General features: G+C 40.3%; 3 protein-coding genes across 5 annotated transcripts; 2 read left to right on the top strand and 1 right to left on the bottom strand.

Annotated features, from left to right (window-relative positions):
• Positions 1 to 1,902: 1,902 nt before the first annotated feature.
• Positions 1,903 to 6,288, top strand: fbxw9 (F-box and WD repeat domain containing 9). 2 transcript variants are annotated; one of them, XM_073494025.1, is made up of 7 exons: positions 1,903 to 2,624; positions 2,707 to 2,854; positions 3,357 to 4,380; positions 4,533 to 4,681; positions 4,794 to 4,997; positions 5,089 to 5,154; positions 5,503 to 6,288. In XM_073494025.1, exons 1-7 carry the CDS (start codon positions 2,530 to 2,532, stop codon positions 5,575 to 5,577), a joined length of 1,761 nt encoding a protein of 586 aa, XP_073350126.1. In that variant the 5' UTR covers positions 1,903 to 2,529; the 3' UTR covers positions 5,578 to 6,288. The 2 variants fall into 2 exon arrangements, with proteins under 2 accessions (XP_073350126.1, XP_073350125.1); XM_073494024.1 differs by having other exon boundaries at positions 1,925 to 2,624; positions 5,429 to 5,512.
• A 541-nt stretch (positions 6,289 to 6,829) lies between these two features.
• LOC141019182 (guanine nucleotide-binding protein G(I)/G(S)/G(O) subunit gamma-7-like) lies at positions 6,830 to 7,550 on the bottom strand. Of its 2 annotated transcripts, XM_073494030.1 has the most exons (3): positions 7,528 to 7,550; positions 7,133 to 7,208; positions 6,830 to 6,955 (listed from the first exon to the last, which is right to left on the bottom strand). In XM_073494030.1, the coding sequence occupies exons 1-3, from the start codon at positions 7,548 to 7,550 to the stop codon at positions 6,830 to 6,832; spliced, it is 225 nt and encodes a 74-aa protein (XP_073350131.1). The 2 variants fall into 2 exon arrangements, with proteins under 2 accessions (XP_073350131.1, XP_073350128.1); XM_073494027.1 differs by lacking the exon at positions 7,528 to 7,550 and having other exon boundaries at positions 7,133 to 7,228.
• An 809-nt stretch (positions 7,551 to 8,359) lies between these two features.
• Positions 8,360 to 14,852, top strand: dhps (deoxyhypusine synthase). The gene is made up of 10 exons (XM_073494026.1): positions 8,360 to 8,502; positions 9,583 to 9,782; positions 9,942 to 10,106; positions 10,195 to 10,316; positions 11,091 to 11,187; positions 11,683 to 11,769; positions 12,069 to 12,174; positions 12,266 to 12,369; positions 13,128 to 13,253; positions 14,164 to 14,852. The coding sequence occupies exons 2-10, from the start codon at positions 9,588 to 9,590 to the stop codon at positions 14,257 to 14,259; spliced, it is 1,098 nt and encodes a 365-aa protein (XP_073350127.1). The 5' UTR covers positions 8,360 to 8,502; positions 9,583 to 9,587; the 3' UTR covers positions 14,260 to 14,852.
• The last annotated feature ends 216 nt before the right edge of the window (positions 14,853 to 15,068 follow it).

Below are 15,068 nucleotides of genomic sequence, written 5' to 3'. Positions count from 1 at the left end.
CAGATCCTCCGACGCTAACCTTCTCTCACCCCCCCTCAGGACCAAGCACCGTACCTGGGGGGACAGAGCCTTCTCCATTGCTGCCCCCTCCCTCTGGAATTCCCTCCCCAAACACATCCGCGACTGCCCAGACTCATCCACCTTCAAGTCATTACTCAAAACCCACCTCTTCAAATCCGCTTTTCATTTGCACCCGTAGCTGTTTGTTGTCCTCAACCTGTTCTCCCTAAAAACCTACACAGATCCATATCCTTCATACATTGTTCTTTTTTCTACATATTTCTCCTTTTATCGCACCATGCACTTGATTTTATGTATTCTTGTATGTATTCTATTCTTGTAAAGTGTCTTTGAGAGTTTTTAAAAGTGCTGTACAAATAAAATGTATTAATATTATTATTATTATTATTATTGGCTGCAGAGGTGCAGAGAGCTGGGTTGCTGGAAGCAGAGCCGCTGGTAGATGGGAATGATGGTGATCACTGGAGACAGAACAAATAAATATTAGATCTCGAAGAGAAAACACTAGTAGTAACTCTAGAATGGATTTAGCCGGAGCCATGTACCACATCTGACTGACGAAATTATCTGGCAGCAGGTAGCGTGGAGAACAGGGCTTATCAGCAGGCACTGATTGCCAACCTGCTGCAGGTGTGTGTGTGTCAGCAGCTCTGGTGAAAGGAAAACTCCGCCCAGCCTCTCAGTGCACCTCTGCAAGCACAACAGAAAGAAAAACAAAACACCAAACACAAAAATCCACCACAGAATTATGAGATTGTGACAGTCATGCTATAAGTAGTTGCTGCACTATTATTGTTCACACTAGGACTACTGTAGAAGTTATCCACATTAGGCTCTACGCGTGTTTGGGTTTGTTGAATTTTTGTCCTGTTATCTATATTATAATATTTACTGGCCCATTTTATCTAGCTGTGGTTGTAATGTTCTTACTGTGGTGGTCCAACTCTCCTAAATGAATGTAGAGGAAACACTGTATTAGAAACACTTTGCTTCTTTTTTGGTCTTCTTTCCCTTAAAATCTAAAATAAAATGTGACATGATAATATTATGTTGTACTGGCCATTGTCTCTAATGTGATGTTGATATCATCCCATGCTTGATGCTACCGACACTGTTGAATTGAGCTCACCTATCATGCTGTACTGAAAGCATACCAAGCCGACCTTGGTTGTGTGGTTATTCGTAAATGATTGATGGAATGATGACTGAATGAATGATGATTACTTACATGTTCTCTGTGCTAACCCAAGGCCTTTTGTGCAAAAAAGTTTTTTTATGTAAGATTTTAGTTGAAAACAACAAGACTAGCTGCAGGGCTAACTGAGCTAATTAGCTAACGGCAGCTACAGTTAGCAGCAGTTAGTGGTTACTCTAGTGATATGCTTCCCCCTATTTGTTTTGAGTATGAATTTGACAGGTGGCCAATTCTTACATACCGCACCTTTAAGTCTATTTGTTGAATGCACATGGACATAAGTGTTCAATTATTGTAGCAGCAAGGCAAATAATATCACTTCTTCCAGCCAAGGTCTGAGAGTAGAGGATGTTGTATACTGTAAAGCCATTTATGGCAAATATGTGATTTTGGTCTATATAAATAGAATTGACTTAATTTAACTTGACTCATATTCATAATGATGTACTTAAACATGATTTTGGCCTGTTTTATTTTTTTCAAGAAAACTTTACTGTTCAAAATAAGCTTCCATTGCAAATGTAAATCATAATTATATAATTACTTGTTTGTATGCTCTTTATGCACCGAACGTTATATATATATATATATATATATATATAAAAGTATATAAATGACTAAATTCTGAACAAGAGATGACAAAAATGTGGTCGCCTTACCACGCAGTTTGATGACGACATCTTTCTATACCGGAAGTGGCGTTTGTAGTTCGCCCAGGACGTCGCCTTGATCAAAGTTGAGAAATGACATTTGATATATCTAGCATAGCACTATGTGGGATTACAGTCTTAATTTGTCTGCTCTAGCCACACTGGTCACCATTTTGGTAAACTGAATCGGGCGACGACGTTTAAAGAGCGGCTAGCATTGTCAGGCTGGGCTTGTTTACAACAGCAGATAGTTAGCAATACTTGAAGCTAACGTTAGCCTCCTGTCTTATAGCTGTAGTTACGTCAGTAACTTTTTTTTTTATCTATAACGAGTGTTTTTTTAATATATGTATTAACAGACATCTGTTACAAATACAGCTAACGTAATCCAGTGAAACCGAAAAGAAAAGCGTTGTAGTCATGGGCAGCTGAAGCTTTCTTTTAGCAATGTATCTGAATTGTACATTATCAATGTAGCTGACGCTAATCTAAGCCCTAAAAAGCTAACGCTTTGTCTAAGTTTAATTGTCAAAATATATTTTAAGTTCAATGTGTTGAAACATATACAGCCAACAAAACAAAAAAGAGGTTGCGTTAGTTTAAAGTAATGTTGTCTTACAGTAACTGAGTTTTAGTGGTCTTGTGCAGAGAGGTGAATAGGTGATGTCTGAGGCAGGGACACACGATGACCAGGATGGACCATCTCCTGACCCTGAGCAATCTCCGAGAAGTGAAGCTTCCAGCTCTGACCCGCAGGGGTAAGACTTTCTCTGGCCTTTCATGTTGCACAAGGATATGAGATTAACAAGCAAGTCACATTGGTCTTCGTATTCCTTCCAGTCTTTTGTGTGCTGGTCACCCAACTTCAGCTGATGTTAGCTCCTCACCTTCTCCTGAGGCCAGTGGCTTGTTGTCATTACCATGGGAGATGGTAACCCACATTGCCTCGCACCTTCCTGCTCAGTGTGTTATCACTGTGCTGCCAAAGGTTAGTTTTTCAAAGATCTTTTGGCCAATCACTCCCATAAATTCCTTTAAAAGATGTATTGTTGTGTAATTGTATTGTTTTTTTGTTTGGCCTCAATCACTACATTACTAAATCACTATGTGATATATCTCCCAAAATTGACTGGAGAAAATAAAAGTGTTATTGATCATTAATTAAGTGTGTCATTAAGGCGTTTATTATGTGTTCTTGACAATTAAAATACAAAAAAGCTAGATTTCCCGATTTCCAGAATCATCATTCCTTAATGGTAATAATAATAATACTAATAATGATAATAATAATAATAATAATAATAATAATAATAATTGGAAAAGTGTGAAACCATTGGCAGGAATTTGAAACATATTGCCCATGGCACCAGGCAAACAAAAAAGGACTTAGAGTAATTAGGAATCAGAAACTACACATGGAACCTAGAGGATTTTATCAGTCTTGTAGAAAGTGGAAATTTTCTTGAATCTGTCTTCCTTGTTTTCTTTAGGTCTGCCATGCATTGGGCAATGTGGGTAAGGACAGCACCGCTTGGCAGCTCCGGGCACGCAGACTGATAGGATCCCGAGCCGGCTTTCCAGTGGGGCCAAGGGAGGACTTTGACTGGCCTTCTGCTTGCCTGGAGATGGAGCAGCTGATAACCTGCTGGACAGGCCAGGGGCACCTTGTGGCCAGACAGACCCAAGAGGAAGAGGAGGAAAGGGGACAAGTGGGGCAGCAGCAAAGGGCAGGGCAGGAAGGGGAACCAGATGCAGAGGGGCAGGAAGACGGTAGGGAGGATGAGGTAGAAGGGGTGGGAGTGGTTGCGCAGGAGGTTGCATATGATGCTGATGAAGGGATGGAGGTGGCAATGGAGGGTGAGGATGGTGAAATGCAGCCAATTGTAGGTGCGGACCAACTGGCAGGATTGAGAGAGGCATTGGAAGAGAGACTGGAAGATGATGCAGCAGCACTAATGGAAGAAGAAAGGGACCACAGGATGGTGCATGATGCTGATGAAGGGCAAGATGGTGCTCCTAATTACCAGGAGCACGTGGCAGACCAAAGGAATCTGGATATTGGAAGACAGGCAGCGATGGAGCAACGTCAACCCCCCAGAAGTCCTAGCCCACCCCCAGCGCTCGAGTGCATGACTTTACCTTCAGGCCACATTGCCCAGGTCAACTCAGTCCTCCTCGTGGGGGGAGAGGGGACAGTTTGTGCCACAGGTTCCAGAGACTGGAATGTTAAACTGTGGGATCTGCAGGCCTGCTCTGGTGGCACACTGCTGCACACATTGGGAGGGCAGGGTGACTTCAGCACCCATCGGGGCTGGGTCTGGTGCCTGGCATCTCAGGGATCCCTATTGGCCTCAGGTGGCTTCGACAGCACAGTGAGGCTATGGGACCTACAGGCAGGTGGTGCAGAGCGGGGCCTGATCAGGGCCGGGGCTGCTGTCCTTTGCCTGTCCTGTCAGGCGGATGTATTGCTGTCTGGTACATTTGACAAGAGGATCAACATGTATGACACCAGAGGTGAGGGCACTTGCATGTAACTTGAATTTCAGTTTAGTGTGCATTAAGTGCACATAAAGGTCATCAGTTATATAAATATGATGATGGTGCAGTGACACATGACATAATTGTTACACACTTAATTTCTGAACGTGATTATGTTTTGTCCACAGCTGCTGAACCCCTGGTGAAAAGCCTCCGTCTCCATGGTAACGCTGTAATGTGCCTAGCTGCAGATGACAAGTACATCATCTCTGGGAGTAAAGATTGCACTGTGGCTGTCTACGACCGCAGGGCAGGCAAAGGCTTGAAGAGACTCCGGGTAGATGCAAACACACAGTCACATCTAGTTTCCTAAGTTTGTGTTTGTGTGCATATATGTTTAGATGCACCTGTATATCAAGACTAACTCCAGTCAACCCCTCCACTTCTAGCTGAGCTCATACCTGCTGTCCATGAGCTACAGTGGCAGTGAAGTATGGGCAGGAGACAACAGTGGCATGCTCCACTCATTTTCCATGCAGGCTGGGACCTTAAAAACCCTGTCCCAGTTTGATGTGGGACACACAGCTCTGGTCACTGGCATCCACAGGTCCCCCGGAAGCCTCTACACCTGTTCATCTGATCGTACTGTCAAGGTCGGATGGGGCAAATTCCTTCTTAAGTTGCCTATTTAGTTAACTCTGCTATTGAACAGTCTTAAGTTGTAATTTCTTGTCTGTATTACAGGTACATATCCCTTGTGCGCCTCCAAGGACATTATGCACATTGCATCACCAAGCTGGAGTCAATGGGGTTAGTGCCTTGTAACACATCTTACAGATGATTGAAATGTTAAGTTGTTTACCTTTGGAAGATGATGTTATAACTTTAGTTATATAAAGATCCATTTTAATTAAATGAGACATGTAACTTAAGAGCATATTAACTTTTTGATCAATTTCCGAAGGTGAACAATCATTTTACCAACAAAGAAATAACATTGAACTTAAATGACACAATGAGCTGAGGCATGCAATAATAATTAATACAGTATCAGCTGTCTAATTTTTTTTCTATGTTTTTAAAGATACTTGTTTCTTCTCCCTGTGTCTTCACTCTCTTACTAATAACGCTACACCTGTCTCGGTGTCCAACTATCAGCTGAGTGTGGAGGCTGGGATCCTTGCTGTTGCCTCAGGGGATGTGTGTGTGGAAATCTGGAGGCCCAGAAAATGACAGGGCAGGACTTCTAAATTTGTGGCAAGACTTGAATGCAGATTGGGACAAGACCTGAAGACTTCCTACACCATACTGGTCTTTCAGCATACACAGAGTGACTAACATTACATACCGTTAATAAAAATGTCACTTGTGTTGGTTCAGCCAAAAGCCCTTTATGAAACTTTTTTAAATTCCTGGTTTGATCCTGTTGAGAGATTTTTCTACAAACAAAAAACACACATGTGGACATGTTTGTTGCTAATGTTTGTCTCATTCACTTAATTGCCAGTTTTGTGCCAATACTCTAAGTTTCAAAGACACTATGTTGTGAGAAGTTTGTCTCTTCTCTTTTAATTGTTGTAAGTTTGAACATTGTGTAAACAAGCTTATTATATTTATATGCTCACCGAATCCATTACAGTGACTGACATTATACCAAAAATATTAGTTACTTGTCATGTACCGTGAAATGACTGAATTATCCAAGTCCCCTATGACATACTGATTGTATTTGTAAACCTATTTATTTGATCACACTTAGCAGTGCTAATCAATATGATCTTTATTGTAGGTATGTCTGCACATGCTTTGTTTGTGTGTTAGTTTTGAAAATGTATAACAATTTACATGTTTGTTTAAAGCTAACTACAAATCAAAATTGCACAATACTTGAAGTGTCTATCTATTTCAACACATTGAAAGACTATTAAATGGCCTGAAAATGTAGTGTGTGATATATCGCCTGGATTTGTTCAGGGCCCTGTGGGGAGTCATGATGAAACGGCTTTGTGCTGAATGTCTGGGTTGGACAAAGCAGCTATCTTAATTGCAGATCGCAGGAATTGTTTTCCTGATCTGAGCAACTCTTAAAAAGTGACCTGAGTCAAGTAACCCATTTAATTATTTTCTATTGCAAGGTTAAGATCAAAACTTCTAAACTTCTTTTGTGTCTTTCAGTTGTACCACATCTGTTGTAAGCGACTGTGACAGTGACCGTTCATTTATAAGAAACTGTACCATCAAAATGATTTAGAAGCTTTTATTTTAAGGTAAAAAAGTTACAAAATGTTGCTTAAAGGTAAACATATATTGATTATACTTTCATCTAAAGGAGCAATTTTAATCAAAGCCTTTAAGTAAAAAAAATTAGAAACAGATTGCCATACTAAAAGGTATTAATTGTCCACATTTCACAGTAGAAAATCTGTGGTTGCACAGTTGTCCATATGGCAGTCTGTTATGTGTTGGTCGTTTGTGCTGAGGAATGTCAAAGCAGCACACAGGTCTTCTTATCTTTGAAAGGATTGGATGAGGCAGCAATGCCGGTGAGTAGGGGGTCACTGCGCCTGTGGTCCTGGCAGTACCGAACCAAGTCTGCTGCTGTCAGGGAGATCTGCTGGGATGAACGTGGAAAGGATGGTATTTCACAGGATTACAGACATACAGTATAATCTATAAATCTGAACTATGGAAATCTTCAAACAACTGATCTTAAGTGGTGCAGTCTAGATGTATTATGATGAGAAACTAGCATGCATGTATTTACCAGATTATTACAATCATTTCATACCTTGAATCTCTCCATGCCTGCCTCTACCCGAAGTTGATCCACCAGTTTTTGTGCCTGAACAACGCTGTTGCTGCTGCTGCACATCTTTCCTGACATTGCCTCCAGTATAATAACTCAGCAAAAAAGTCCTACAATCTTTACTTAATATCCCTCTTCCACACCAAAAGGAGCAGTAGGAAAATGATGTATTTCACCTGAGTGAAAGAAGAAGAGTCAGCTCAGGTTGTGAAGTAGAGTCTGGTCAGAGAAGCTTTCCTTTCTCACCTGTACCCCCTTTTTATTCACTGTTGGAGCCAGTTCAAAGGCTCTGTGATATAAAAGGTCATAGTGCTGGAAATGTCACAAACATCATCACACATGACCTCACAGTCACAACTGATGAAAAGATCATTGGCTCAGACATTATGCTGTCCTTCATGTGTGCTTTCTGACTTTAACCCACAATGTGTGCGTTCACTTTTTACAAAATGTACAGCTGGCTTGGCCTTAACAAATCTGTTTATGCAGTAATAAAAAGGTGGGACATTTGAAATCTTCAGTCATTTGGTTAAATGTATCATGGTGGGCACAAATACAAGTTAGCAAAGATTAAACAGGCATACAAGCGGTGCAGACAAGTGACTGCAAAGGAGGGTGTGACACTGGCAATGTAACAAGAATGTGTTAATTACAGCTGTAGGTAACAGCAGTAGGAATATCTACTCGAAGTTTGTACAGTGGGACTGTACTAGTAAATTTGTATTAGATAAATATGGTAAGTACAAGTGCTATACATAATACTAAGTAATATGTTAATACAAAAGCAGTAATGCAACTTCAAAACAAAGAATCAGTCTTTTTTCCAGTCACTGTTTAACACACTTATGAATGTTTCATTATTAAAAAAATACTTAATACTGTGAATAAAACATGTAGAAAATAAAACCAACTGTTTACGAGTATAATGATAAATTAATGTATGTACTAGGTTTGACTGAAAGACGTCTCTAGTTTTCACTATCCTGTTCCCCTCATGTATTTAAAAGGGACAAGACCAAACATTTCAATCACAAATCCTGTTTGATACAATCTTTAACAAACACTGAACAATATGCGCTACACACAAACTGGTATTTAGTAGTTTGTTTGTTTGTTATTGTGTTGATGCAGGGAAACTATTGTTTAATGTAAGTCTAACTCATTTTGTCCACTCGTATGGTATTCGCGTGGAAATACAATGTCCCTTCGCACTCTCCGTAGTAGGACCTTGCTTGCCGCAGGCAACCCATGCGTTGTTTACAGACATGCTAATGAAGACCGTCTTCGTTGTCTTTGGTGACAGTTGATTAAAACTTAACCACCTTCATCGACAGACGTCTGTCCAAGAGAAGGTACGTTTTCATGACTGTCTTCACTTGTCAAAATGAATAATAAAGCCAGTCGATAGGATAAGACCAACTCCGAGTTAGCTTGTCTCTAGCTAACATCGGACCACATCGATTCTGTGGTGGAGGATAACATCACTTATAGCACGTAGGTGATGTTATCCTCCACCTTCCACATATGTGCTCCGTTTAAGTCATTTTCCTGCCCAATGGACGACACCTAGACACGGTGTAAACCTTTGTTTTTGGCTTATTGTTATTCGTTCAGTTGAATTGTGTTGATGTCGTTAGCTTGTAATCGTAGTAGCCGTGCAAGCTAGCCATGCAGTTTTTATATACACCGATCAGCCAGAACATTATAACCACTGATAGGTGAATAACAGTGATCACATCGTTACAGACAAATGATCTGCTGGGAAACCTTTGGTTCTGGCAGTCATATGGATGACACGCACCACACATCCAAACACCGTTGTAGATGCACAAGCACCCCCTTATGACAGTTGCGCACCCAGCAGGTGAACTGCGACACCACAAAAACAGCTCAGGAAAGATAAGAAGAGCTTGACAAAGAGCTTATGTCATCAACCTGTCCCAACCTGTCTTCCCAATTCATGTGCTGTTGCCATGATGGGGTGTACTTGCTCTGCAACTGTCTTTGGGTGGGGATGGCATGTGTCTAGTTGCACCAACATGAATGCCAAGCCTCAAGCTGGTTAGACTGGATATTTGTTTCACAGTTATGTTCCATTTTATAGGAAAACAGTTACACTGACACTGCCTCATCTGAACCCTTTCTATTGATCAGTGCCATTTCCCAGGGTTCGTCTCCCAGAATCCTTCAGGATGGTTTTTGTGAAAACTCAGGGATGCCGGGCTTTAAAGTTAGGCTGATATTGTCAGATCAGACATTCTTTCTTTCAGCTGTTCATACATCCGACACATGTAGCTCACCACCTACAGAAGCTCAGTCATGGTTTTTCCTGTACATTTCAGTGAAAGCAGAGCTGCTACCTGTCACTACAGAGATTACATCTGTTGCTACTTGATCAGGGCTCCACTAACATCTTCTTTTTGTTTTTGCAGAAAAGATGGCAGACCAGGCCCCTTCTGTTGCAATGGAGGCTGTCCTCAAGCCCAGCTGCGAGCTCCCAGAGGATATGCCGAAGATCAGAGGCTACGACTTCAACCAAGGAGTCGATCTCCAGGCAGTGTTGAAATCCTACCTCACCACGGGGTTCCAGGCCAGCAGGTTGGGTTTGGCCATCCAGGAGATCAACCAAATGGTGAGAGGAATGGCTGTGTAGGAAGGGTTATTAGATATTTTTTAGGCATTTGTCTCTGAGATGTCTTCTCTGCCCCAGTGCAATGGAGGTGAGTGGGATTTTATTGGTGGGACTCACAGCACCAGTGACCATTGTTGTCTAATGACTCCACACCCGCAGATAGAGAAGCGTCTTGAGCCAGTGGAGGCAGATGAAGGAAATGAAAATAAAGAGTCTGGTGAAGCATCCAGCAAGTGCGGCTGCACCATCTTCCTGGGTTACACCTCCAATCTCATCAGCTCCGGAGTCCGAGAGAGCATCCGCTACCTGGCAGAGCACAAAATGGTACACGCATTTATACATTTAACATCCAGAACAATCAACCAATAACGGGGACAAGTTTATGAGAATCAGTATTTTTACGCCATGTTAGGTGGATGTGATTGTGACCACAGCTGGAGGCATAGAGGAGGATTTCATCAAGTGTTTGGCTCACACATACTTGGGAGACTTCAGCCTGCCGGGCAAGGATCTCCGCCAGCGGGGTATCAACAGGTTGGCAACAATACACCTCACATTCACTTCATCAGAATGATGCAGGTCAGGTTGCTGGCCATAAAGGCAGTATTTTACACTGAGCCCGAAAGAAATAGTTTGACTTTTTGGGATTTATTTGGGTTTATTTCTTGTAAGTTCTTCCCTAGAGTTAGATAAGAAGACTGATACCACTCTCGTGTCTGTACTGTACTGTAAATATCTAGCAGGAGACAAAAGCCAGTCATCTTGGCTTAGCATAAAGATTTGAAATGGGTAAGCAGCTAGCCTGGCTCGGTCCAAAAACAGCCTCCTACAAGCACCTTGAAATCTAGCTAATTAACATTTTTCAATGTTACATGTTATTTCTAAAAAAATCTGGGATTATATACCCAACTATTTCTTGGCTGCTCAATAATCTCATCTGGCTAAGATAAGATAAGATAACTAGCTGCTGTCACATTTACCAGACAGGAGTTGTGTCAATTTACTTAACTTACTCTTGGCAAGAAAGCCAATGAACATACTTCTGAAAATGTGTAACTATCACAGGTCAGACCACAATATAAAATAGTGTTTGCTTACTCTAGCCCTCTTTATTCTGCCGTATTTTACCATGAAATCATAAATAGCAGACGTGATGTGTATTCAAAAAGACAAAGCACGTGATAGAGGTGTTTGGCTTGCAGTTACTCCTAACTTATGTATCCCATTCCCCAAAATGTTTATTTACGTCTGGTCCTTGTACATTCCCCTCATCTCTGCCTCCTCCTTCCATGTCCTTTCCTTATGTAGGATAGGGAATCTGTTGGTGCCCAATGACAACTACTGTAAGTTTGAAGACTGGCTGATGCCCATCCTGGACCAGATGCTGTTGGAGCAAAACACAGAGGTTTGTGTCTCTTAGTGATGAAGATATTTTTTTAATATTGCACCCAGTACAGATGAAACCTATACTATATAATATACTCCATGACAAATACTTGATTGTCAACATAATCTGGTGTTTCATCCACACAATTAATCATGCAAACCAAAAATGTTTTGATACTTGAAATGAAACAATCCCGTAGAAATTAGGAAGAATTAAAACGGACCAAGTTAAAGTCAGCTGGTAAAATAAACAAAGTGACAGTATACACTCATTGCTGTGGGGACAAAAGTAATTCTGTAAACTTTTTTTTTCCCCAATTGCATTTATGGTAACAATTTAGATGTGATGACAAAGGCTTTGAGAGTCTGGAAATTTTGGGTTTAGATGCCTTGAAAAGTGCTTGTATTTTAGCCGAATTAACACTGATAATATAACATCGTCTCCATCATGTGATTTTTTAATTTTTATTTTCATTAATTCATTTTTTATTTATTTATTTTTTTCTTATTTCAGGGCACCCGTTGGACCCCCTCCAAAATGATACATCGACTTGGCAAGGAGATCAATAATACTGACTCTGTCTATTACTGGGCATACAAGGTAAGTCCTGGTTTATATTGGTTATGTATTATATCAGACTAAGAACATTAGAGAAATGTTACCACTCAAGACACAAAATCAAATTGCTTAAAAGTCTTACAATACTGATGAGTTGCAGCAAAATTGGTCTTAATCAGTGTGTTTGTATCAAGTCTGATGTCAATTAAGATAAGTTGGAATTCAAGTCCAAAGTTGGTATTTACAACCACGGTACAATTTGTCATTTATGTCTCAGTTAAGTTTGCACAGTTGGTACAGTCTATTACTGCTGTTAATGTGCTCTTTATATTTTGTGGCAGAATAACATTCCAGTGTTCAGTCCTGCCCTGACAGACGGCTCTCTGGGCGACATGATCTACTTCCACTCCTTCAGGAACCCTGGCTTAGTTTTGGACATAGTGGAAGGTAAAAGCAACATTACTGCCATAAAACAGGATCACCACAGCTGTCTCAGCATTATCTATTGTTTATATAATGACTGTGGGCTTTATTTCAGATATCCGCAAGCTTAACAGCCAGGCGGTGTTTGCCAAAAGGACAGGAATGATCATCCTGGGAGGAGGGCTGGTCAAACACCATATAGCCAATGCTAATCTTATGGTAACAAACTTCTGATAATCTTATTTCTTACTTTCTAATCATGCAGGAATTCACATCAGGTTTTGTATACAATTATGTGAAGTTTTAACATTTAGTTGGCCATTAATGGTAGAAAGTAACTGCACATTCCTCCGAAATTGTGAAACTTGAGGTATGGTAATTGAGTAATTCCATGTTATGCTACTTCACACTTCTACAGTACTACAGTAAGAGGGAAATATTGTAATTTTACTTCACTATATTGAATGGACAGCTTAAGTTACAAGTTACTTTACAGATTAAGATTTTACTTGCAAATAATATGATGAATTTATAAAGTAAGTTTATAGATTAAACTGCCAAGCAAATGTCATATAAAATAGTAAAATTAGTCCCTTTTCAACTGTAACAGTAAAATGCTACCTATACATTAAGGCATTATTAAAATAATTAATACATATATTCTGGAATTATGACTACTTTTAAGTGCACTTGTACATTTTCAGTGCAGACATTTACTTGTGTTATCTGAATAGTTTTCTACACCACTGTCAGCCATGATGTTTTTGTATGAAACTGTGCAAAACTATGATAAGGTTAATAAAAAACATGTTGTCCGCGCTAGATTTACACATGTCTATATTTGATGTGGATAGTAATGTTTAATTATAGACAGACATTTCCTAGTTGGCTGTCATACAGCACAGCCCCTGTCAGCAAAGCAAACCTGTCAAAACCTAATACTACAACAACATGCACTCTCCTATGTCTCCCTCCAGAGGAATGGAGCTGACTATGCAGTGTTTGTGAACACGGGCCAGGAGTTCGATGGCTCTGATTCTGGGGCCAGACCCGATGAAGCTGTATCCTGGGGCAAGATCAGAACAGACGCCAAACCTGTTAAGGTATCAATATTTATCCCAGCAGTGTTAGCCATGTCAGTACTATGCTCCATTTATTAGTTATGTCCTCAGATACCCTTTTATTTGAAGTTATTTTGAGATGTCTTCTCTTTCTGTTTCACTTAATAATTCATAAATAACTTATTTTTGATGTACACTGACTTGTAACATTGGTGACTGGTGTCTCAGTCATCCCACTCTGCGTCTGGATCACCTGTAGGTAGGCGGGTAGGATCCCTCGGGCAGAGTGTGTAACAGAGTTTACTGAAGGACAGATAGCTTTACTTGTCGCGAAAGTAACCGCTAACTGCTGCTAACTTTAGCTGCTGTTAGCTACTTAGCTAGTCTGAAATTAAGTCTGATAATACTGTTACAGAAACCTGTCATTTGTATTAACGACAGTGTTGTTGCATTCAGATTCAACTGTGGGGGTGCCAAATTGCACAAAATGTTGCTTTAATGGTGATTGGCTGACACCAAACTCAAACTGTAAATGTTTTAGGTAAAAACTCTTATTTAATCTCATCAAACATGCAGTGAGTCTAAGACACCATGATGCCAGTGTGACAGATTTGAAATCTACTCAAGTAAGCAACAAATTTGGCCCAGAAAAAGGGAATATGTGTCAGCAGGACACTTACTCTATTCAGATAAAACCTTTAGTTTGCAAACATCAATTTTCTGATTTAATTTTTTTAAAGGCTGGGCAAAAAAAATCTGTGTATGGGCCACTGCAGTCTCCGTTTTGGCCACAAGGTGGCAGTGTCTGCACAGTGTTAAATCCAAGTGTACAGAGTGGCACCAAAGCACAAAAACATAAATATGAAAACCAGGGCCTGGATTCAATTCAGTGTAGTGACTGTGTAATAAACATAACATGAAAGTGATGCACCACTCTGCTCTCTGTTCCCAGGTGTATGCAGATGCTTCTCTAGTCTTCCCTCTGATAGTGGCTGAGACCTTCGCTGTCCACGCTGACAAGCTGACTGCCGGCAAGAAAACAGATTAAATAATTGCCCCCTTAAACGCTCTGGTAGAAACAACAACCAGCTTGTTTGACTCACTGCAGATATTAGTTTGATCCTCTGGTCTGTTGTAAATACATTTTTGGAATGGCGCAAAAGAAGCAGCATTTAATACAATGCTGCAGTGAAAATGTTATTTTATGGGAGTCTGTGGTGAAAGTCTTCTGTCTTAATGCTCTCCTTAACAATATTTATTTGTGAAAACAAGTACAGTTTTTTTTCCTGTGTCTTCAGATAGCAGAAATAGCATGGGTAGCATGCTATTGCATGTACCAAAGAGACTGTCTAAAATGCATCAGGTTTTAGGTGTATGCGCATAAATATTCTAGTTTTATATCCATGTGTGTGAGTGTGTTTGTGTGGGTGAGAGAGAATAGATATACACATCATGAGGCTTGTTATTCAACTAAGCATTTTGATTTATTACAGTTTATTTGTAGTAGGACACACAGTCACATCACTTGGAATATTCCCTAATTGCTTGTCAGTTGTTATATGTTCCAAGCCTGTATCTTACTGCCACTGTTACAGGATGAACATGTGCCTGTATATCTTAATAAACCATAAATAAATCTTTCTTTGTTTTTAAATAGGGTTTTAGTAGACTATTACAAATAGTGCAGTAGGTCTGTGAGAAGGCCACAAGGGGTCCACTTTGTGACACACATTTCACATGACTATGTGTGTGATCTTTGTTGTATAAAAGGATTTTTTTTGCCTTGCAGGACAGACGAGGCATTACTGCTGACCTATTATGAAAAATATTAAAGTTTGAAGCTCTTCAGTTGCATTT

This window comes from Pagrus major, chromosome 23 (assembly GCF_040436345.1).
Source record: "Pagrus major chromosome 23, Pma_NU_1.0".
Taxonomy (NCBI): Eukaryota; Metazoa; Chordata; class Actinopteri; order Spariformes; family Sparidae; genus Pagrus; species Pagrus major.
The sequence above is the reverse complement of the archived record's forward strand: the minus strand, read 5'-3'. Positions and strand labels throughout refer to the sequence as shown.

Excerpts from the sequence above, each read along its gene's own strand:
- fbxw9 (XM_073494024.1), top strand. The coding sequence starts at position 2,530 with ATGTCTGAGGCAGGGACACACGATGACCAGGATGGACCATCTCCTGAC. Across the intron at positions 2,625-2,706 it reads TCCAGCTCTGACCCGCAGGG|TCTTTTGTGTGCTGGTCACC; the intron begins GTAAGACTTTCT and ends TATTCCTTCCAG. Across the intron at positions 5,155-5,428 it reads ACCAAGCTGGAGTCAATGGG|ATACTTGTTTCTTCTCCCTG; the intron begins GTTAGTGCCTTG and ends ATGTTTTTAAAG.
- LOC141019182 (XM_073494030.1), bottom strand. The coding sequence starts at position 7,550 with ATGAAGGACAGCATAATGTCTGA. Across the intron at positions 7,209-7,527 it reads AAGGACAGCATAATGTCTGA|CAGCAGCAACAGCGTTGTTC; the intron begins GCCAATGATCTT and ends AAAGATGTGCAG. Across the intron at positions 6,956-7,132 it reads CAGGCATGGAGAGATTCAAG|ATCTCCCTGACAGCAGCAGA; the intron begins GTATGAAATGAT and ends TCATCCCAGCAG.
- dhps (XM_073494026.1), top strand. The coding sequence starts at position 9,588 with ATGGCAGACCAGGCCCCTTCTGTTGCAATGGAGGCTGTCCTCAAGCCC. Across the intron at positions 10,107-10,194 it reads ACCTGGCAGAGCACAAAATG|GTGGATGTGATTGTGACCAC; the intron begins GTACACGCATTT and ends ACGCCATGTTAG. Across the intron at positions 10,317-11,090 it reads CGCCAGCGGGGTATCAACAG|GATAGGGAATCTGTTGGTGC; the intron begins GTTGGCAACAAT and ends TTCCTTATGTAG.